The 23879-nt window shown below is 41.4% G+C and overlaps 1 protein-coding gene across 1 annotated transcript; it reads left to right on the forward strand.

Moving 5' to 3' along the window:
• The first annotated feature begins 22699 nt into the window (after nucleotides 1–22699).
• LOC119362625 (putative uncharacterized protein YHR217C) lies at nucleotides 22700–23671 on the forward strand. Its single transcript, XM_037627869.1, has 2 exons — nucleotides 22700–23320; nucleotides 23424–23671. The coding sequence occupies exons 1-2, from the start codon at nucleotides 22775–22777 to the stop codon at nucleotides 23439–23441; spliced, it is 564 nt and encodes a 187-aa protein (XP_037483766.1). The 5' UTR covers nucleotides 22700–22774; the 3' UTR covers nucleotides 23442–23671.
• The last annotated feature ends 208 nt before the right edge of the window (nucleotides 23672–23879 follow it).

A 23879-nucleotide genomic window follows, 5' to 3' on the forward strand; every position in this document is an offset into this window, starting at 1 on the left:
CAAGGCCTTTATAGAGCCTGTCTTCACCAATAATGTAAGTTTGTCCATCTCAAGCCTTCAAACTTTGTTGTATATATTTGGTTAGGCATGACTGCAACCGCTGTTTATTTTTGGTGTTTGCATCAAACTGCATGTTTAAAGTTTATTATGTAGTTCATAAACAAAAGTTTGTCCTTTCTCAATTTAAGTTTTCAGTTGTACAACCAAGTTCCTTATTCATACCATGTAAATTAAACTATACAGAGCAAGTGATCTTCTTTTGCACTGCATGTATGCTCCTGTTCTTCATCCGTAATCCAGTGGTGTGGTGAACCTACCCACTACAGCACAATGTCATATTCTGCAATGTCTTAACTATGAACAATGTCATATCATTCTACTACTCCCTCCGTCCGAAAATACTTGTCATTGAAATGGATGTATCTAGATGTATTTTAGTTCAAGACACATCCATTTTGATGACAAGTAATTCCGGACGGAGGGAGTATTATTTAAACCGTCTCTTTATTTGCCAATATGAAATGGGATAAATTGACAGCACACTAACCATTGATACTTATGAGTTCTTGGTCTGTAATCCAGTGGTGTCGTGAAGCTGCCAACTCCTTCACAATGTCATTTCCTGCCATGTCTTGACCTGAACAATACCATATTGTGTTAATGCAATTTTAAACTGTGTCACTTTATTCGTCAGTAAGAAATGTGATGAATTGTCAGCAATGATACTTTTATGTGCAAAACCTGTCATCTGTCTGCTTGTTTATCTTTCAGAGTGAGGAAGATATAAGTGTTGAACAAGCGCAGTCTCATCATCTTGCTCAGCTGCTTGCGCTGCAGCTCCCCAGCAGGGCTAACCTTTCTTGAACTCTATTGAAGTGCTGTCAGTTTTGTATATTATTTTGTCGGCGTGTTTATTTGCACTAGTGGCGATCTTTGATGCCTAGTGTGTGTAATCTGCTGTCTGCTTGTGCTTTATTATCATAGTGGCGAACTTTGATGCCCAGTGGATGTAATATGTTGTAATTTCTTTATTGTATAGTCTAGGTTTTTTCTTATTCATGATGTTGCAGTTATTTTACTGTATATATATCCTGTCTTCGCAGTAAACCGGCCAAACCATAAAATTATGGTACATAATCGGGCCGTCATGCAATCACGATGTAGGTTGGGCCTGAAACGTGTTGAACAGCTAACGGGCCGGCAGTAGCCCGAAATGAACCCTGGCCCATGATTGTGCAAATCAAATCACGGGCTTTTAACAGGCCAAAATTGTCTTGGTCCTTGTTTGGCCCAATCAGATATCGGCTGCGAGCAGGCCGGATGCAAACCGGGCCGTAGTTAGGCCCAACTATATGACGGGCATTTAGCATGCCAAAATTAATATAGGGCCGAAATGTTAAACGGGTCCTTAAGAGGCCAAAACTAATGTCAGGCCAAATTACTAAGTGGGCCTCTAGCAAGTGGGCCCAAAAGCATAGTGTCCAGTTGACGGGCCGAATCTGATATGGGCCATAATTGATCCCATAGCCTCTTAAAGGGCCATACCTGATCTGGGCCGTAATTTGGCCCAGAACGTGGCATGCTTTTAACGGGCCGGATCTCATATGGGCCACTATTAGGCCCGGAACGTGGCAGGCCATCAATGGACCGGATCAAATATGGGTCGGCATTTGGCCCAAAACATGTCAGCCAGTTAATGGGTCGGCCTACTAGGGTTCTCAAATTCTTGTGGGCCTACAGCTGGGCCGGCCCATTAATGTCGGCGAAATCTCGTGGGCCTTTAGCCGGGCCGGCCCATTATGATCCGCAAGAATCTTGTGGGCCTTTACCTAGGCCGGCCCATTATGGCACACAAAAATCTTATGGGCCTTTACCTGGGCCGGCCCATTATGGCCCGCAAAATCTTGTGGGCCGTTAGCTGGGCCAGCCCATTATGGTCCACAAAATCTTGTGGGCCTTTAGCTGGGCCGGCCCATTATGGTCCGCAAAATCTTGTGGCCCTTTAGTTGGGCCGGCCCATTTAAACTTGATGGGCCGGTCCACGTGTCAACATATCATAGGCGCGTCTCGCCCATTGGATGAGTGACACCTGTTTCAGCGCGGACCTGACACGTGTCTCCTCCAGCCAATGATGATTTTACACATGGAAAATCCTCATTGGTCGGGGCTGTTAACGGGTTATCGGATCCAAAACCCGGCCCGATAGCTTAACGGCGTTCCGTTACGGTGGATGCCACGTGTCAGTCACCCTTGACGAAAGCACTTCTGTGACGCACGATTTATCGTCATGGAAGTGGACACTTCCGTGATGATAATTTTGGTAATGTCATGGAACACTTCTACGACAACACAGGTATGACTATCTTGATTCTGTCATAAATTTGTCATGGATGTACATGCATGACAAAAAACGCGACCTAGTGTGACAAACACGTATCATCACGGAAGTGTAATTTTTTTGTAGTGTATATACCCCTCCACCCCCTTCTCCATTTGACAGCGAGCCATCAGAACGTGCCTACACTTCCACTACTCATTTTTTGAGAGAGAACCACCTACTCATGTGTTGAGACCAAGACATTCCAATCCAACCACAAGAATCTTGATCTCTAGCCTTCCCCAAGTTGCTTTCCACTCAAGTCATCCTTCCACCATAGCCAAATCTGCGTGAGAGAGTTGAGTTTTGGGGAGACTATCATTTGAAGCACAAGAGCAAGGTGTTCATCATCAACACGCCATCTATTACCTTTTGGAGAGTGGTGTCTCCTAGATTGGTTAGGTGTCACTTGGGAGCCTCCGTCAAGATTGTGGAGTTGAACCAAGGAGTTTGTAAGGGCAAGGACATAGCCTACTTCGTGAAGATCTACCCAAGTGAGGCAAGTCCTCGTGGGAGATGGTCATGGTAGGATAGACAAGGTTGCTTCTTCATGGACCCTTCGTGGGTGGAACCCTCCGTGGACTCGCGCAACCGTTACCCTTCGTGGGTTGAAGTCTCCATCAATGTGGATGTACGATAGCACAACCTATCAGAACCACACCAAAAATATTTGTGTCTACATTGCGTTTGCTCCCTCCAAAATCCTCCCCTTCACCTTCATATGCAATGATTTATATTCCGCTACTATACTCTTAGATTTGCATGTGTAGGTTGTTTGCTTGACTAGTGCTAAGTTGCTAAAATCTGCCAAGACTTAAAACTGGGAAAAGGCTAGATGTTTATTTGGTCAAGGAGTCTAATCACCCCCCCCCCCTCTAGACATACTTTCGATCCTACAAGTGGTATCAGAGCTTTGGTCTCCATTTGCCTTGATTTCCATAGTTTTGGTGATCATATCCTTGGTTTCACAACCTAGGATAGTATGGCGTCTAGTGAGGGAAATTATCACCGTAGAGGTCCTTACTTTGATGGCACTAATTTTGCTAGTTGGAAGCATAAGATGAAAATGCATATTCTTGGACATAACCCCGTTGTTTGGGCTATTGTGTGCATTCGTTTGCAAGGTGAATTCTTCGATGGGAGAGAACCAAATCGTGAAGCAACTGCGGAAGAATTGAAGATGCTGCAATACAGCACTCAAGCTTGCGATATCCTCTTCAATGGATTATGCCCCCAAGAATTCAACAAAATCAGTCGTCTTGAGAATGCAAAGGAAATTTGGGATAGATTGATATGCACGAAGGTACCGAGTCCGTCAAGGAATCCAAGTTGGATGTGCTTCAAAGTCAACTTGACAAGTTCCAAATGAAGGATGGTGAAGGTGTCACTGAAATGTACTCTAGGCTTGCTCTCATTACAAATGAGATTTCCGGCTTAGGAAGTGAAGAGATGACTGGCAGATTCATCATCAAGAAGATCCTAAGAGCCTTGGATGGAAAATATGATATTGTGTGCACATTGATCCAAATGATGCCCAATTACAAAGATCTCAAGCCAACGGAAGTCATTGGAAGGATTGTTGCTCATGAGATGTCACTCAAGGATAAAGAAGAGCTTCACAACAAGTCTAGTGGTGCTTACAAAGCCTCATGTGATGCTCCTGCAACATCGAGTGGAAAACAAGTCTTCAATGAGGAATTGAGCTTAATGGTGAAGAACTTCAACAAATTCTACAAGAGTTGAAGCAAAGAGAGAAGCTCCAAGTCAAGATCCTACCATGACAAAAGATCTTCTAGTCATGAGCGAAATTGCTACAATTGTGGAAGACCCGGACACTACTCCAGTGAGTGTACGACTCCCTGCAAAAGAAGAGAAGACTCACCTAAAAGAAGAAGTAGAAGAGAAGAATCACCTCCAAGAGAGAGAAGGAGTAGAGATGATCGTTATGAACGAAGAACCTCTCGCAGAAGCAAGGATTCGCAAAGGATGGACAAGTCATCAAAGAGCTACACAAAACAAAGACATCAAGCTCATGTTGGTGAATGGGTATTTGGTTCTGACTCCGACCACCACTCTAAGAGAAGTTCTCACTCTGAATCCGAATATACTCAAGATGAAGGTGTTGCCGATCTTGCACTTGTGTCAACCAACTCCGACGACATATTTGACTCACCAAATGAAGGAATTGGAAGATGCTTCATGGCTAAAGGTCCCCAGGTATCACACCCCGAGTATATTGATTTTGATAGTGATGAAGATGATTTTCTAGGTGATGATGAGTTACTTGTTGAAAATGCTAGTGATGAAAACTATGATGAAACTATTATTAATCATGCTAATCAAGATGAAATGAATGACAATGATAAGAAGGAGATTGAGCGTCTAACTAAAGAACTAAAGACTCTTAAGTTAGCTCATGAAACTACTTTAGAAGATCATTGAGAACTTTTAAAAACTCATGAGAAGCTACGCTTCGAGAAGCTCAACCTAGATCAAGAACATGGGTTCTTAAAAGCCATCAATGATGATCTTCGGAAGAAAAGTTCTTCTTACATTGCCAAGCATTTACTCTTGTCTACTTACATGCCACAAGTAAAATCTAACAACAAGAGTAAGAAAGATTCTTCTTCTAGTAGTAACAATAATCATGCTAAATCCAATATTGTTGCTTCTAGTAGTTCTCTTGATTCCACTAATGATTCTCTTAGACAAGTTACACTTGAGCTAGAAAATAGCTTATTGAAGGGAATTATAGAGAAAGGTGTTTACAAGAGCCTTTCTAGAAGTAAGCAATTTGAGGAAATTGTACGCAAGCAAGGAAGGCACCGGAAGAATCAAGGTGTTGGTTTTGAACGAAAGTTCAATTCCAATGGACGTGAGTGGGAAGAAGATCAATACCCCAAGACGAAGTTTGTTCCTCAACAAGAGAAGTATGATCCTACCTCCTTCAGGGGGACACAATCTCAAGATGATCTTCCACCACAAGACCACAAGCTAAAAGGCAAGGACAAGCTTCAAGAGGAGATTGATGCATTTGAAGAAGCTCCAAAGGCCTTGGTCAAGTGGGTTCCCAAGTCCACCTCAAGTTCTACTTCATCAAGTACATCTACAACCCCAAGGATTCCCATCAAGATGATGTGGATCCTGAAGAAGAAGAATTAGAGAGTTCTTGAGGGTGACTCCGCCAACATACTTCACTCATATTCATATTGGCAAGAACAAGTGCAATCAACTTCCACATCTTGCACTAGTTCAAGGAGTCACAAACCCTCTTGTTAGTAAGTCAAGGGACAAGGTAACCTAATGCTTTCATGGACATCATCTTGTATGTACTTCACTCTATGTCTATGGATATTCTTGTTTGTTCCTTGTGGGACTAACCCATATAGGTATTGAAAGTGCAACTCACTCCAATGGATTGCTCCAAATGATCTACATCAACATTGAGCATCCACATCTTCAACATCTACATGAAGTCATCATCGACAAAACCCAAGGTTAGTTCATCCCTCTAAGAGGGGATATCACATGGGAGGGGGGGAGCTTACTCTAAGAATTTAGCTAAAGCAACTCAAATGATGTGAACACAACAATGATTTATGTAAAAGTGGTAACCCCACTTGAGCTTAAACGATGAGTATGACCTATGATCAAATGTTCTCATTTGACTCCTGAGTCAATATACTCATATATAGATGACCTAGTCATCGCCAATTGCTTGATAGATGCTAGAGTGTTTGTGCATGTTTTGCCACATATTTCATTTGCTATCTTATTGTGTGAGCATGATGGTTGCATAATTTTCTTCATTCGAGGACATCCATTTATTGTTTTGATTATTTGGTCTTTTCTTTTGCCAAATGGATGGACAAGAATGCCTAAGTACTCTCTATCTATCTATGCTTTTCTCATCTCAAACTCTATTCATGCTACATCATAAAGTTTGATCAAGTCAGATTCGAACCCTCTGGGTGAGGAGCACTCAGAGTCATCGATTCGTCATACACTTAAACTTCCAAAACCTCTTGATGCATCTCGGTCTGACCGATTCATTTCTTTCAGTCACACCGAGTTCATTAAGTTGATCTAGGTTTCAATCTCGGTGCAACCAACTTGAACACTTCAGTCTCACCGAGGTGCAATAACCGCTTGCGATTCTACATCTCGGTGCCACCTAGTTGTTCCACTCGGTCACACCGAGAGGGTTTGGATATATATATATACCCACGGGTTGATTTTTTGGAAATTCCTCCAAAACTCTTCGCCCGCGCTGTCCAGATCTGCCGACTCAAGGTCTCCGGATCATCGCCTCCATCGCCAGCGACCCCCTGCCGCTGGTCTCCACCGCCGTCAATGAATTCTCCTCCGCCATTGTCGCCGTAGCGAGCTCATCACCAAGTTAGGGTATGAGTTTGATCCTTTGTGCTTTCTCACTCCGATTCTTAGCATCAAGACAATACCATGATTCTTGCCATGATTGAGATTATTCTATCTAGCAAAAACTTCCTTTGGATTAGTTTTTATTCAAAAATTTAGGGTTAGGTTTCCGTCGAATTCATCTCGGACCGACCGAGTTGTAGAAATCGGTCCTCACCGATTTGGCCTAGGCTATAGCACTTGTGAGTTTAGGTCTAACCGAATCTTGCAAATCGGTGTGACCAAGTTCAAAACTTTGTGAAACCTTAGCAGTCTCAGCGTCACTGAACTATGTCTCGGTCTGACCGATGTCACTAGTTTAGACTCTGAACATTTCTTTGGTGTCACCGAGTTCAACAAATCGGTAGCTCCAAAATGCCTTCTGCAGAAAACTAAAACTATGTTTTTGGCTCAATTGTTTTGCAAAATCTCTGCACTTTATGATGCTCATCCACTCTATATCATCTACATCTATTCATAGGGTCAGCTTTAAGCTTTCAGCATGTCTGACAACAGTGATAGCCAGAATCAGTATGAGGAGAAGGTTCAGATGAGTGGGGGAACTAGTCCCTCTGAGAGCAGCTATGATGATGGGAGCAAAAACACTTCCAACAACCTGCCTAAAGCTGCAACTAGGTAGAGGAAGAAGAAGACATCAGATTCTGAGGATGAGGATTTCAAGACTGATGAGGAAGTCTCTTCCAAGAGGAAAGGAGACAAGAAAGAGCTTGGTACTACTGCCAACACCAAGCCAGGGATGAAGCAGAAAGCTCCTGCAAGAAGAGTTCCCATGTCCAAAGCCAAAGCCTCAACCCAAGAAACCATGGTGTTCACACTTGAACCCAAGGAGGCTGGTGAGGGCAAAACAAGGAAGGAGAGGGTCAAGAAGACAATGGCTAGAGTCATTGGGAGATCTTCTATGATCAGAGACCGAGAAGAGGAAGAAGAGCAAGATGCACCTCCTGCAAAATCTTAGAAGGTAATGGGCGAATCAATCAGATCAGGGGTTGCTCCATCAAAGCCCAAGTCTGCCCCCAAGGTTGCTGCTCAAGCTCCCAAGAGATCCACCAGAAACATTCCAGCAGCTGAGAAGAACAAGGCCCCAGTGCCTGAAGTGGAAGAAGAAGAGGGAGGGCAAGTACTTAGAAAGTTGAAGCCAAAGATTCTTGACCATGATGACACCCATCCTGTGGCAGAAAATATGAAGCTCGGAAAAGATGCAGGTCTCAGGCTATGGAGGCAGAGTAACCCATATGCCATTAGAAGGAGAACAACTGTTGATTACAGGTTCCACACAAAGGAACAACAAGACTTCTATGAGACTGTACTGCTTGACAAGAAGCCAATAGTAAGTGACATGAGATGGGTGGACTGGAAGTTCATTGACAACAATGAAGATCATTTCCCAGGAGTCCATGAGAGCTTCAGGTCAATAGGAGTTGATGCATTTGTTAGCCAGAAGTTGACAAAATGGAATGATGAGTTGATCATGCAGTTCTACTCCACGACACACTTTTACCCTGATGGTAAAATTGTTTGGATGACAGAGGGTACCAGGTACCAATCTTCGGTGGCTGAGTGGGCAAAGGTAATAAATGCCCTAGAAGAGCACAAGGATGATACTGATGTATATTCTAAGCCAAGGAAGGGACATGACTTAGCTCACATGTACAAGGAAATTCCAGATGATGTCTTGGACACCCACAAGTTTGGGTCTATGTATTATCTGCTGTCAGGTCTGCCAACCATCAACACAATTCTCAGACATACTCTGTTGCCCAAGTCTGGAGATGACAGGATCATTAGAGGGCACTCGATAAATCTGCTGCATATGTTTGATGTGCCTGAAAAATTCAAAGTGATGACATTGATTGTTGAGACAATCAAGAGTACAACAGTAGACCAAAAGAGATCATGTGGCTATGCTCCACAAATTCATATGCTCATCAAGTCCAAGATGGGCAAGGGCATGTATCTCTTGGATAAGGAACATCTTCCCCTGATGCCAGAGTTTGAAGACAATGTGGTTGTCATGGATCCATCACATCCCACATCTGTACAGGCTCAGGAGAAGAAAGAAAAAGCTAGAGCAGAGAAGGCAGCCAAGCCACCAAGTGCTGAAGAAGCCTCGCAGATTTTCCTGAAATCTAAGCAAGATCAACTTGACTATCTCATTCAAGCAACTTTGAGGATTGAGAAAGGGTTGGCAACCCTAACTCGGAACCAAGAAAGTCTAGAGAGGATCACTGAAACTAAATTTTATGATCTAGACTTGAAGGTCACAGAGATCCAGACTGCAGTTGAGCAACTCCAGGATGAAGCTGAAGAGAGAAGAGAGAGAGCTACCATTGAAGCTTTTTAGAGAGTGCCAAGGGCACAAAGGTCTGCAGCTGTGCCAGCCATTGACACAAGGGCTACTACATCAGCACCAGCAGCTACAGCCTCTGTTGCTCCTCCCATTGCAACTCCATCAGCTCCTCAGACCTCTTGGGATGCATTCGTCGCAGGACTCCTCTCCATGACACCTTCACACTCTAGAGCTCCCGGAGATCGTGCTTAGATCCGCATAGCACTATGCATTTTCGAGCTTTTTGGTAACTTGTTTCCAAAGGGGGAGAAAGTGTATAGATCATAGGCTTCGAGAGAGAGAGAGAGAGAGAGTTTGCTTAATTTTTCTCTCTTGATACTCTATTTGCTTTGCTTGTTTGGATGATACAGTGTTTTATGCTTGTGTGTGAGATACTTATATGATCATATGTTTGATCATATCATACTTTAATGCTTGTGCTTAATGATGATATTCTATCTCTCATGTATGATCATTCATATCTTATTTTGGTGATGGGTGCATATTTCATATTTTATCATTTTGAGCGCTCCACCAAGATGTATGTGACATGGAAGAGTGACCCATGATCCTAATTGATTGTGCATTTGCATTTGAAAGCAAATTTCAAATAATTCACAAATTTAGGGGGAGCTCTTGCTTATCACATACTTCTCAAAGCGATGATGTACTCCATTTATATTATCATTTGTCGAAGCCTTGATCTATATGCTGTCATCAATTACCAAAAAGGGGGAGATTGAAAGTGCAACTAATCCCCGGGTGGTTTTGGTAATTCATAACAACATATAGCTCATTGAACTAATATCCTTTCAAGATCAATGTTTCAGAAAGTTCAATGGTTGGTTTGGCATGGACCAGAGATGTGGACCCCTCAAAATGCTAAGGACACATATTGGCAAAAGCTCAAGACTCTATATTTTGATTTTAGTGATCCAAGATCACATTGAGTCCATAGAAAAGGCAATACTATTAAAAGGGGATGAGGTGTTGCTTAATGGCTTGCTTGCTCAAAATGCTTAGTGATATGCTCCAAAAACCCTCAACCACTTTCTCATTTCCACATATGTCCTAAAACAAAAGTCAAACTTGGCCCCACTGGTTTGATCTATCCGGCGCCACCGAGTTCACTTGACATAGCCATATCCACAAACCCTAACCAGTTCGGTCTTACCGATAGGGATCTCGGTCTCACCGAGATGGGACTGCAAACTCTCTGTTTCCCTTCATAAGTTTCGGTCTAACCGAGATGAGCGATCGGTCCCACCGAGTTCGCAATGCAAACTCTGTGTTTCCTTTTCGTAACATTTCGGTCTAAGCGAGATGAGCGATCGGTCACATCGAGTTTGTATGACCAAGTATCTGCTTGCTTATTACTGAAATCGGTCTCACCGAGTTCATGTGATCGGTATCACCGAGATGAGGTATTTCCCTAACCCTAGCGCATCGGTCTCACCGAGTTGATGTTGTCGGTCCCACCAAAAAGCCTAACATTCACATTTTGAACCAAGTCGGTCTCACCGAGTTTCACTATTTGGTCCCACCGAGTTTGGTTAATTGTGTGCAATGGTTAGATTTTGTGTGGAGGCTATATATACCCCTCCACCCCTTCTCCATCTGAGAGAGAGAGAGCCATCAAAATGTGCCTACACTTCCACTACTCATTTTTTGAGAGAGAACCACCTACTCATGTGCTGAGACCAAGACATTCCAATCCAACCACAAGAATCTTGATCTCTAGCCTTCCCCAAGTCGCTTTCCACTCAAACCATCTTTCCACCATAGCCAAATCTATGAGAGAGAGTTGAGTGTTGGGGAGACTTTCATTTGAGGCACAAGAGCAAGAAGTTCATCATCAACACACCATCTATTACCTTTTGGAGAGTGGTGTCTCCTAGATTGGTTAGCTGTCACTTGGGAGCCTCCGTCAAGATTGTGGATTTGAACCAAGGAGTTTTTAAGGGCAAGGAGATCGCCTACTTCGTGAAGATCTACCCAAGTGAGGCAAGTCCTTCGTGGGCGATGGCCATGATGGGATAGACAAGGTTGCTTCTTCGTGGACCCTTCGTGGGTAGAGCCCTCCGTGGACTCGCGCAACTGTTACCCTTCGTGGGTTGAAGTCTCCATCAACATGGATGTATGATAGCACCACCTATCGGAACCACGCCAAAAATCTCCGTGTCTACATTGTGTTTGCTCCCTCCAAACTCCTCCCCTTTACCATCATATGCAATGATTTACATTCCGCTGCTATACTCTTAGATTTGCATGCGTAGGTTTTTTGCTTGACTAGTGCTAAGTTGCTAAAATCTGCCAAGACTTAAAATTGGGAAAAGGCTAGATTTTTATTTGGTCAAGTAGTCTAATCACCCCCCCACACCCCTCTAGACATACTTTCGATCCTACAACACTCCCATGTCATGTTACTCTCGCCAATAGACATGTGAAGGTATCTCCCGTCTACCCAACATGTTCAAATGGGCTAGAAGACACGAAACATCTTGTTTCTGTGTCAGAAGGCGAAAGAGGTCTGGGATAAGTTAGGTTTGTATGAGGTGATCAATAGAGCTTGTGTTGCTGACCGGGCGGGAGAGGTAGTTCTTGAATTTTTAATACTTATGCTAGAGGAAGAAATATCTGTTTTGGAACTCCAGAATACACGTGAATTGATCGTTATAACTACTTGGTATTTATGGTGGGATAGACGTAAACTGGTTTATGAAGGAAAGTCTCAAGATGCATATCAATTTGCGATAGGGGCCCGTGCTATAGCGGCAAATTATGTTAAAGAAAATTCCCCTAAGGCAATCAGTAAAATAGGGGGATGGCTTAGACCTCCTATGGGTTTTGTGAAGCTAAATGTTGATGCTTCTTTTGACCATGATATGCTTAGAGGCACGGCGGGGGTAGTCCTGAGAGATGACAAAGGAAGGTTCATTGTTGGTGGAAGTTGGAGGCTTGACTGGCATGCGGATGTTCTAACGGCAGAAGCATTGGCACTAAGGTTTGACCTTACCCTAGCATAGAATGCAGGGTTTAACCGCCTTATTGTCAACCCAGATAATACGGAAGTGATTGACACGATGAAGAATGGAGGACAACCGGTGGGAGCGGTGACGGCAGTGTTCGATGATTGCTATTTTATGGCTTGTGAATTTACTATTACTAGGTTTGAACATTGTAATAGGGAAGCAAATAAAGTTGCTCATGAACTTGCTAGGCTAGCGAAATTCTCTGCGACTAGGGATTGGTTTGAGGAGCCCATGGTTGATATTGTATCTCTCCTTATTGATGATGTAACTGTTATTTCTAATTAATAAAGCTTACTGTTTTCAAAAAAAGGATGGAAAGCCTCATGTATGTAAGATCACCAACCAATTTCCTTTCTTCGTTTGTTTGTGCCATCTTTATCAACTTCTACTCCTTGGCTAGCTTGATGCTTACAAGTCTTGCCTTTGTTGATACTGGTCATGGAGATAAGTACTTCAAGGGAAGGGAGCAGATACCAATCCTAAACAACCCTTAGGGCATCTACAATGCTAGCTGCCAAACTAGGCGCTTATAGAGGAAAAAAATAGTTTTATCAAATCAGAAAATATTTAAGAGCACCACCCTCCAACATCACGCGCTTACCTATGAGCGCTAATTGTGCGCTAATTGAACTGATTGTACTCTACATGCGGGAAGAAAGGGAAGGAAGCGTCTGGCGCAACATTTTGTGCCCAGTTGCATCCGATGCCAGGATTTGTCGCCCTCAACTGCCAATTTACGAGGATATCGATGGGAAAGCAATCCTAGCGTCTCTAGAAGTGCCCAGTGTTGGACATGCCCTTAGAATTGCCTCATTCAAATGGATGATTGTCATTGATAAGACAGGCATGTCCCTCCGATCCAAATTATACTCAAAGTTGTACTAAAGCAGTGTCAATTAATATGGGTAGGAGGGAATACATAAGATTATTAAGTCTATCTCTTACAACAGTGGGTCTATTTGGTATAGAATTTGGTAAGACCAAAATTAAGAGGGGAAATAGCACGGCAAACTAAAGTAATAGATGGAGAAAATCAAAAATAAATATGACTATATGAAGCTAGATAAATGCGTAATTGCTCAATACACAATAATATAATTTCAAAGTTCATGAAATTGAGTGTTCAAATCTATAAATTAAATATCAAAAGTCATACCATTTATTCTAAATAAAATATATATCCAATTCTAGCCCCGCAAATGCATGAAATTTGAATGAAAAAATAGCATGCCAAACTAAACTACTACATTGAGAAAATAAAAAAATACATATGACCATAATAAGCTATAAACATGGAAAATGAGGTGCTCAATACACAACAATATAATGTTCTCAATTAAATGTTGAAATCTCTGCGTTGTCATGCCATCTTTTTTCTAAATATATATGCATTTCTATCCACACGAATGCACGGGTGCACCTGCTATTTAACAAATTAATTAAGCAATCATGTGTTTGTTTTGAGGTTCATGCAGTTCTCGTGGAAAGGACCACTGGGGCAATACTATGGCTGCATTTAATACATAGCTCACCATATATCAATCAGAAGAAAACGAAACGGATAGAGTATTTTATAGTCAGTTCACCATATCAAGCAATAGTTAATTGCTGCCAATAGATAAAGTATTCCTACGAGGCATCAAATGAATGACAGCCAAAGATATCCGTGAAGATAGAAACATGACACCACGAAATTAATTATCTCCCACATTTTCTTCATCCATCCACCCCCATATACGCATGGCCAAAGAAGCATCACATCCAAACCAAGCCATTGAGCAGAATACGGTTAAAAACAAGGTCTCTTTTTGATGGCGCTTCTCAAAACCAAGAACACAGTGCCTCTGTTCATGATGCCCACTGCGATCATGGCTTTGGCCATGTCACCCTGCTTCGGTCAAGGAGGCGACATTATATCATGTTTAGGTACTTTAACTACTTTGTTCTTATAATTTTACATGTCGGTGCGATTTGACTTTGATCATTGCTCTTTCATATTGCAGTTGTTTGCGAAAAGCTACCAGGATGCACTCTTGACAAGTGCAAACATTCATGCGTCACGTCGGGGATTACCAATTTTACAACAACTTGTGGCAATCTTTCACCCGCAAAAAAAAAAAAAACTTGTGGCAATCTTAAGGAGTTTGAAAGTTGTTGTTGCACGTACAATTGCAAACGGGTTCCTCCTGTTTGAGGAAGGTTGGATCCGCAAGTTTCTTTGCATTATCTAAAATAATGTACAAAGATAGGAAGTCGGACTGATCATCATGACTGTTGCATTGCATGTGGTCCAATCAATTAAAATAATGTCAAAATAAATCAAATATATTTCAATCTTGCACATTAATTTAATCTAAACTATAAATCAATTGGAACATGGTGCTATCAAGGTTACTCATTTTGAGCTTAAAGAAGGAACAAGAATCAATGATGCAACCCTATCCGCCCATGAGTATCTACACAAATTTAGGATGTAGCATTCACATAATCTGGATGCGTACACGAACCAACCTCGTCCATATAGCATAGCAGGAACACAACTACCACGATCTATGTCGACAAGGAATCAAGATCAGCATACGGTTATCCCACTAGGTTTCAAAAGCATAGCATAATAAAATAATGTGCTTACACATGCATAATAGCGTACGGTAGTAGAGAACTACATGCATAAAAATAGGGTAAACGATGGTCAAGATGCCTGGTAAGCTTGACGACGTTCATCACACACACAATCCTGATAATTCTACTCTTCACACTTTGAGAAATATATCGTAAATGAAAGAATACAAATAAACAATCATACCATAGATAAGAATCAAAATAAAAATAAAACGAGTATGACTAGGTTAAGAAACATTAATTTAACTAGGATTAATATATAATATAGGTCTCTATGAGCTATCAGGTGGTAGATGAACGAATCGAATCACAAGAGTTAATAGATGTAGAGATATTGCTATACAAGCTTTGTAATTGAGATAATACAGAAAATGATCAAAGTGTTTGGAAATCAACATGGTATAATATATTACATATAACATAAGAATTCATTTGCAAAAAGAATCAATTGAACTCAAGTTATAGTAAAATGAAGTTTCAATTTTAAATTCAAATTCAAACAGGTCAAAGAATATTTGAAATTTCAGTATACATGATATGAACACCAAGTATATGATACAAGTATCCATAGGCAAAAGGGACCAACTGAAAAAGTGACATGGTTTACAAAATATGACCACAATAACATGTGAATTCTAATTTGAAAAGTTCAACAATTAATAACTTGATGTCAATAGAAAGAGGGTCTCACAAGGATCACTTTGGAGGACGGGGCGTCGACCCGTTGGTTGGGCAGCTGAGGTTGCTGCCGGCCCACCCGAGTTCAAGTCCCGGCTTGGACGCGTGGTGCTCGCGGAGTTTCTCCTATAAATAAATGACAACGAGGGTTAGCCCTTGGGTTGGTCTCATTTTTCACAAGGATCACTTTGCAAAAGGTTTCACCTCAGTCGGAGTTACAATTAAAAGGTACGAGACTTTGAAGTTTTAGGAGTATTTTTGCGGAAGTGCATGACGCGTGGTTGTTTTTAGTTCACAGAAAAATGGTTTATCGCTGAAATAACTTGTTGTTGGATTTAAGTCGCAATGGACACTATGTACTAAGTGGACGAGATCGATCGCTAGTAGTTTGAGTAAGTGACAACAAATGGTCCTAATTCGTCCACGTGGCTAGGGTTTGCATGGGATCTTCCTCATCGAGAATCTTCTCCAGAGACCGAGAAGAAGACGACGCTGCCATCGGGCTTGTCAGGGAAGTTTTAGGAGAGTTTCGGCGCGACACAGTGGATTCATCGGTGCAATTGGCGGTGACCAAGGTGTCCTCGTGTGGAGCTGGTCGGATGGCGCTTCGGGGAACTCTAGTGAGATCGGGCGATCTTGGGAAGCTCAGTCCTATGCATTTGCAATGATGGGAAAAGCTAGGGAGATGAGTATCATGGAGGCGATGCAACCAACGAAGGGGGGGAGGGGGAGGGAGAGAGGACCGTGTGCTTGATGCTGAGGGGAAAACTGAGTGCTCGACATGGTAATCGGAAGAGGGGGTCTCGTTGTGGTGCGAGATAGACCAAATCACACAAGGATCACGGAGAATTGGGTGAGGCCAGTGCGAGATACGCGGTCTCAACTCATGGGTGAGGCCAGTGCGAGATACGCGGGCTCGACGCATGCTCGGTCAAGAGACCGACCTAAGGTAGAAGGTGACTGTGGGGTCTCATGTGTCGGCCAAACTGAGAGAAAAGAAATATGGAAGGGACTTACGTCCGATGTTGAAAAACCTAGCATGGTAAACTAAAATAATATATTTTGAGAAAATCAAAAAATACATATGACCATAATAAGCTACAAACATGAAAAAGGAGGTGCTCGAACATTAAAAGTTGAATTTTCTAAATTATATATCGTCATAGCTCTTTTTTTCTAAAGATGTATGCAATTCTATCGACGCAAATGCCTGGGTGCACCTACTAGTTAAAAAATTAATTAATCAATCATGTGCTTGTTTTGAGGTTCATGCCGTTCCCATGGAAAGGACCACTGGAGCAATACTCTGGTTGCATTTAATACTTAGCTCACCATATATCAATGAAAAAATGTACATCCAAGTTTTAAGAAATGTTCATTGCATTAAAAAAATGTTCGTGACATGTTTCAAAAAATGTACGTGACATTCTATAAAATGCTTATAAAATGTAAAAAATGTTCATAATTGAAAAAAAGTTCGCACCTTTCAAAAAATGCAAATTACAATTTTAAAAATGTTACATGTATCAAAAATATGCTCATGACTTTCCAAAAAATTATACAAGCAAAACATGTTCACATAGTTTTAATAAAATATTTTGTGTCATTCAGAAAATTGTTTCAATGTTTATTTGAAAAATGTTCAAAATATATTCATAAACTTTCAAAACCATGTATTAAAAAACGTCTATGCATATCAAAGAATGTTTTAGCTACATATAAAATATATATACAATGCATATGAAAACAATAGACATCAAAACATATATTTGAGAAAATGTTCATAATGTATCTGAAAAATGCTAAACTTTTACAGAAAAAGTTCCTGATGCGTATAAAAATGTACACATGTGTTGAAAAAAGGGGGAAAGAAAAAAGAAGTAAGAATACAAAGAAAACTGTAGAAAGAAACATAGAAAACCAAAAAAAATGGAAAATGAGAAAAACCAAAACCCTGAAGAAAACTAATGCAAACAGTGAAAAAAACCATATTTTAGAGCCTGTTTGGGACTGCTCTGCTCCTTAAAATTCAGCTCTGCTCTGAAAAGCACAGGCCAAACGGGGTAACTCCACGATATGTTGCTCCGCAAAATAAGTAGAATCTGGGGTACAACTCCTAAATTTTTATGAACCTCTTCAGGGGGTGCTCCCAAAAACTCTAAAAGCTGGAGTTGGGGGGAAATTACCCACCACTGCCACCAGTAAGTGGATACCCCTTCGTTTCTCTCCCCCTCAACCAATCAAACAGATCTTTTCCACCAAATTTCTCATTCTTGAAGCTGGAGCTACACGGAAGCCAAACATTCTCTTTGGTAGTGCTACAACTTCTGTATGAAAACTGCTTCAAAGTGAATTTGATGGAATGAAACTGATTTTAATGAAGCGGAGCGGTCCCAAACAAGGCTTTAATGAGAATAAACTCCCTCGCAGCTACAGTACTGGGTCGTCCAAGTAGGGCCGCACAGAGGGCGAGAAGGGACTATGTCTCGCAAGAGATATTCTTTTAGACGCCCGCATGCGTCCAATAGTCGAGCTTTCGCTGAAGATTCGCGCAAACAGGCCGACCCATCCATGGGCGTCGAATGAATTAAAAGTGTCATGAAAAATAAAAACTCACGCGCAGAGTCATACCCAAGACCTCTCGCTTGACTGCAAAGCTCACACACTGACAATAATGCAGTGCTATATTTAAAGTACTATGTACACCGTCAGATCCGTATTTAAAAAAAATGAAAACTTTGAACACATTTTGAAATTCTGGCAAACTTTTTAAATGTGAAAAAATATTGAAAGATTGAAAAAAAATGAAATTCCAAACGATGACAATTTTTATATACACATTGAATATTTTTGTAATAAGCTAAACAATTTAAATACACACTGAACATTTTAATGATATACGCTGAACAAATATTTAAATACACATTGAACAGTTTTGTGATATACACTAAAAAAATATTTAAATACACATTGATTTTTTTGTGATATACACTGAACAATTTTATAATACTCAATGAACTTTTTTGAAGTCTGTTGAACATTTAATTATTATAGGGTGAAAGAGTCTCCTTAAATATGCGATGAATATTTTTGTAATAAACATGCAATTAAATTTGTATAATGCACAAAAAGTAACAATAAAATAAAAAAATTAAATAGGGAAATATAATAAAAGAAACAAAGAAAAAAGAAACAGAAAAGAGAAGAAACAGCAGAGCTATCGTGGGCCGGCTGAAACTGGGGCGTCGAGAGGCCATGCTTCAGCGAAGCCATGTCGTTTGACGCTCGCAAACGTCAAATAGGATTTGCGGTCTCGAAACGGGCGAGAGATAACCTGCCGCAAAAGGCATCAACTAATTAACGAGCGCTCCTTCGGGAGCCTCGCAACGATCAGCGCCACTTGGCGCGCTCTCAGCTATTTGTCATGTGTCGCGCTCTGGACACTCCCTCCGGATTTTGTTATTTTATTTTTCCGCACGCGTTTTTGACTTTTTAAACGTTTTTTCGGTTTTTTTACGTTTTGGTTTTCCACTGGTCTTTCCTAGTTTCTCGACGAAAAACAATTCGAAATTTTTTTTTGCAGAAAACACTTTTTTTTGCGAGAGTCACGATTTTGTTTCCGCGAGAGGCACGGTCGTGCCTCTTGGAAACGATGCCTCTTGGAAACGAAAAAAATGCATTTTCGTTTTTTTTCCTTTCGTGAGAGTCACCGCCGTGCCTTTTGGAAACGAAAAAGAAACACGTTTTTTGTTTTTTTTTCTTTCGCGAGAGGCACGTTTTTGCTTCCGCGAGAGGCACGGTTGTGCTTTCGCGAGAGTCACGGCCGTGCCTCCTCGGAAACGGAAAAAAACGTGTTTTCTGTTTTTTTCTTTCGCGAGAGGCACGATTGTGATTTCATGAGAGGCACGGATGTGCCTCTTTTGGAAAGGGAAAAAACCCTGCTCCCGGTTTGGTTTTTTCGTCCTTTTTTTCATGAAAAAAAACTTCGTCAAAACCTATCAACATGGAATCTAGTTTTGAAGATCTCGACGCGAGGAATCCAACGGCGAAAGCGGTTCGAGATTTGGACGCACGGTTTAAGAGATAAAACGTTTTGAATAAACGGATCGACGAAAAAAGGGAAAACTCCCAGGTTGCGACAAGTGGCGCACATACATCACGTCACTTGTCACAACCTGGGGAGGTTGGAGTGATCTCCGCAAGAAATACTCCTTAACTAGTGATTTCGGCCGCAAAATCTGATGTGTGCGGTCTGCTTTTTTTCGCGATGTGTTATTTTTTTGCGGCCTTTGGCTGGTTGGATGCATGGCTGGCGCACGCGTTGGGGTTGCGGCCCAACAGAAATTGGGTTGAGCGGAACAAAACGCCAAACCACGGGAGCTCCTATATGCCGCGTTTTGCGGCGAATAGATCACGGGACGCACAGGAGGTGCACGACTGGGCCGGCCCATTCGCCGTCTTGCACGGAATGTAAAATTCGCCAAAAAATTAAAGGGCGCTACCTACAGGAATCGAACCAGCGACCTTCTGTAATTGCGTGACGCGCTAGCCACTGCGACAGGCTAGTTATTCTAAAATATTAACAGCACGAGTTTAAAAGAAATTGCCAGCTGCGGCGAAAAAGAAAAACCAGTTTTCCAAATTCCATAAACTAAAACTAGCGGGAAAGGCTTTGAACTCAAGTACTCCAGACAGGGAAGAGACTACATAGCCACTGTAATAACTGAGATTTAGTGTGTACAATGGCAGACCGGAATATATAAACTATAATCCGAGGCACATTAAAACTTTTTTTAAAATTTCAAGCACGAACATAAAAAAACAAAATCTTTCCTAAAAGTGTAGCATTTTTAGAATCTGATTTTTTTGGAAAACAGGAACATTTTTGAAAATTCACAAATATTCCTGAATTTGTAAAAAAAAATATGCATACATTTTCTGAATTTGTGAAAGAAATAAAACATGAAAATTTTCTGAATATTTGAACAAAACTTTAAAACAAAATATTTTCTGAATTTGCAATCAAATTTGCAAAACAGACAGAATTGTTGAAATACTATTACATTTGTGAATTTGCGAAAAAAATGTAAACGGGAACAATTTTTTGAAATTCCCAAACATTTTGGAATTTGTGAAAAAAATTTGAACATGTGAACATTTTTTAATTTGTGAACGATTTTGAAGAATATAGCATTTTTTGAATATGTGAACAATTTTGGAAAACAGGAACATTTTAAATTTTCCCCAAAAATTGAATTTGGGAACAAAAACTATACATGCGGACATTTTTTGAATTTGTGAATAAACTTTAAACATGAACATTTTTTAAACACTTTTTTTTGAGTCTGCAAACAAATTTCTTAAATGGAAAGAATTTTTGAAGATCCAGGATACTTTTGCATTATTGAAATTTGTTTGAATTAGGGACATTTTTTAATTCTCAAACATTTTTTAATTTGTGAACAAAACTTAAGCATACGAACATTTTAGGAATTTGTGAACAAATTTTTAAAATAGAAAATTTGTGAAAACAAATATTTTTCGGTTTGTGAACAAAATTTAAAAAGGTGAACATTTTTTGAATTACCAAACATTTTCTGAGACGACGCAAACAAATTTTGGAATTTTGTTTTCGTTTGGAAGTTATGAATTAAAATTGGAAACAGAAACATTTTATATGAAAATGAACAAATTATTTAAAATGCGAACATTTTGGAAAAATAAAAATAAATTTGAGAAAGAAAAATGAAAAGGAAAGAAAAAGAAACAAAAAAAAATAACGAAAAAAAGAGAAAAAGGAAAAAGAAACTGCAAAAGAACTAAAAAAGAAAAGAGAAACAAAACTGAAAAAAAAATTGGTTCAGGAACCTTCTAGAAGTTTCCCAAAACTGTAGAACCGGCTGGGAACTTCTAGATTGTTCCCAACACTGGGAACGCTGAAACCGCCTAAACGGGCCGGCCCATATCCGAACGACCGCTCGATCCCTTGTGCGAAAGAGCGACATCATGCCGTAACGCGCGGCGAATAGGGAATTCCCCAAACCACTTCTTTACAAGATCATAAAAGACACAAAAAATACTATTAGTTATATAGAGCCTAGGAGTAAAGAATTATACCAAAAGTCTTCATAGTCCTATAGTTAGGGAGATAGTTGATAGAATCAAGAATTTTGAGATTTTTTTCTTTTAGTTTTGAAGGTAGAGAGTCGAATTATGAGGCTCATAGTCTTGCTAAGTATGTGTTGTCACTTGATTAGGGTCGCCAGATGTGGCTTGGATTTTCGCCTGATCCATTATGTATCTCCCTGAACATTGATCTATAAAGCTTAGCATAATTCCCCCCAAAAAGTAGAGCCTAGGAAGAATAGTATCAGCTATAAAGAAACTTTTATAATACCATTTTCCTCAATAGAAACTAATTCTAGGTCTTAATATAACCCCCTAAATATATTTAGGGTTTAATCAATTAACACAATTAGTATAATAACTTCAATGAAGGGGAGCCTTGGCGTAGTGGTAAAGCACCACCTAAAAATTAATAACTTCAAATAAAATTTTGAAATTTTCCAACTCTATATAAAAGGAACAAGTCAAATTAATCATCTGAAATAATTGCTTAAAGGTCCAAGAGGAAGAGTTGGAATTCAATTGCCTAAAGGTCCAAGAGGAAGAGCTAGAGTTCGAGCTGAAACCAGAATGAGAATAGTCCTTCCGGCGAACGGTGTATAAATACCGTGTGAACCAATTTGTAGTTAGGAGGACGGTGGTATCAGCAGCCCATTAGGATCCAAGTCCTAGAAGTGACGCCGGTGCTCGCATTTTTCTGCGTTTATTTCAGGCCTTTTAGCGATGTGCATTCAGTGGAAGAAGACGTTATCGTCCACTGTGAAGGTGTCTGCGCCTGCACCATGTCAAAAGAAACGTATATATTACCAAAACAGTAAGCCCTAAAAAACCAAAAGAGTATTCACCAAATAGAAAAAACAAAGTAATGCACAAAGCATTTTTTTTTAGAACAATGCACAAAGCTACTTAATTATACCAGCGAGCCGTTTTTTCGTCGCCGGGTCCGTGCGTTGTACGGTCCCCCGACTTTAACATTAAATGCATCTGTCGCCGTAGCCCAGCCATCGCCGTCACGTGATTCAGGGATCTCTCTCCCTTTATCCTCACAACGATGCGTCACATGAAAGAACGCAAGCAAAAGGCCCATAACTTCTAAATCTGCCTGGTCACAAAAGGCAGCAGGAGCTAAACGGACCTGCAACCTAATGGCGAACGCCCTGTCCTAATCATGCAGCCATGCGCATCGACCACGACTCACACACACACACACACACACACACACACACACACACCTATAATCATGCCGCAGCAAGAGGGAGAGAGAGATTCTTCCCGTTCCCTCACTCCCATCCCCACTATCTCCCACCCCACAGACGCCGTGGGCAGCCTGTGGCACCTTGCCCTGCAACCAAGCAAACGCAACGTCCCACCTATCACCTATCCGTCCAAAAACATCCGTCCGTCTTGCACCCCCATGCATTCGTCCGTCTCGATCAGCAGCAGAACATGCCGACGTCGCCACCGTCGCTCCTGGACCTCCTGAGCCCCTCTCCTCCGCCTGCTCCTTCGCCGGCGGCGTCGGCTGGCGCCACGGTGGTGCAGGTGGTGCCGATGGACGTCTCCGAGGAGCTGCTGGGCAAGTTCATGGACGCCAGCGAGTTCGGCTTCGACTACGACACGAGCGGCCTCTGGTCCCCGCTCGTGCTGCTGCGGCCGGAGGTCCTCGCGCTCGCCTCGGGCCGCGCCAAGCGTCCACGCCCGCGCCGGAGCTGGAGAAGGAAGGTTAGTAGCACTGCAACTGCAAGTGCAAGCTGTTGAAACTTGAGAGCTGAGACTTGAGACAGTTTTGCTGATGTTTCTTGCCTCTTTTTTCCTGATGATGCAGATGTTTTGCTGCTGGTGACATGCATGCGCCGTTCGTGTTTCGGGCAATCGGGATGTTCATAGATCCTTCTGCAGTTTAGGGAGGCTTGCTAATCGATGTATTTACGGGGACATTACTACTGTACTTAGTTTTCTGTAAGAAATTAGGGACTTTAACCCTGGGGTGTACTTTGGGCCCGAAATGGCGAACGCCATTTTCACCCTCGAGTGAATAAGGAAATATAAACATACGCTGGTCATATGTGTGTAGTTGTTCCCACCATTGTGGTTGGATCCGGCAACGACGGCGTTCATGCACTCTTCCCTTGCTGAGGGTGTTGCTGTCGCGAAACCTTCTCATAGTTGGGTGTTGTAAAAAGCGGTGGTAATCGTTGACGTTTTACTGTATTTGGAAAGGAGGCTGGGATAACTTGCTCTTGTCTGAAAATCGACTGATATCAATGTAATCTGTACTCAG

The sequence above is a fragment of the Triticum dicoccoides genome, chromosome 2B (assembly GCF_002162155.2).
Source record: "Triticum dicoccoides isolate Atlit2015 ecotype Zavitan chromosome 2B, WEW_v2.0, whole genome shotgun sequence".
NCBI classification, from domain to species: domain Eukaryota; kingdom Viridiplantae; phylum Streptophyta; class Magnoliopsida; order Poales; family Poaceae; genus Triticum; species Triticum dicoccoides.

Coding starts and splice junctions, on each gene's coding strand:
- LOC119362625 (XM_037627869.1), top strand. CDS start 22,775: ATGCGCATCGACCACGACTCACACACACACACACACACACACACACAC.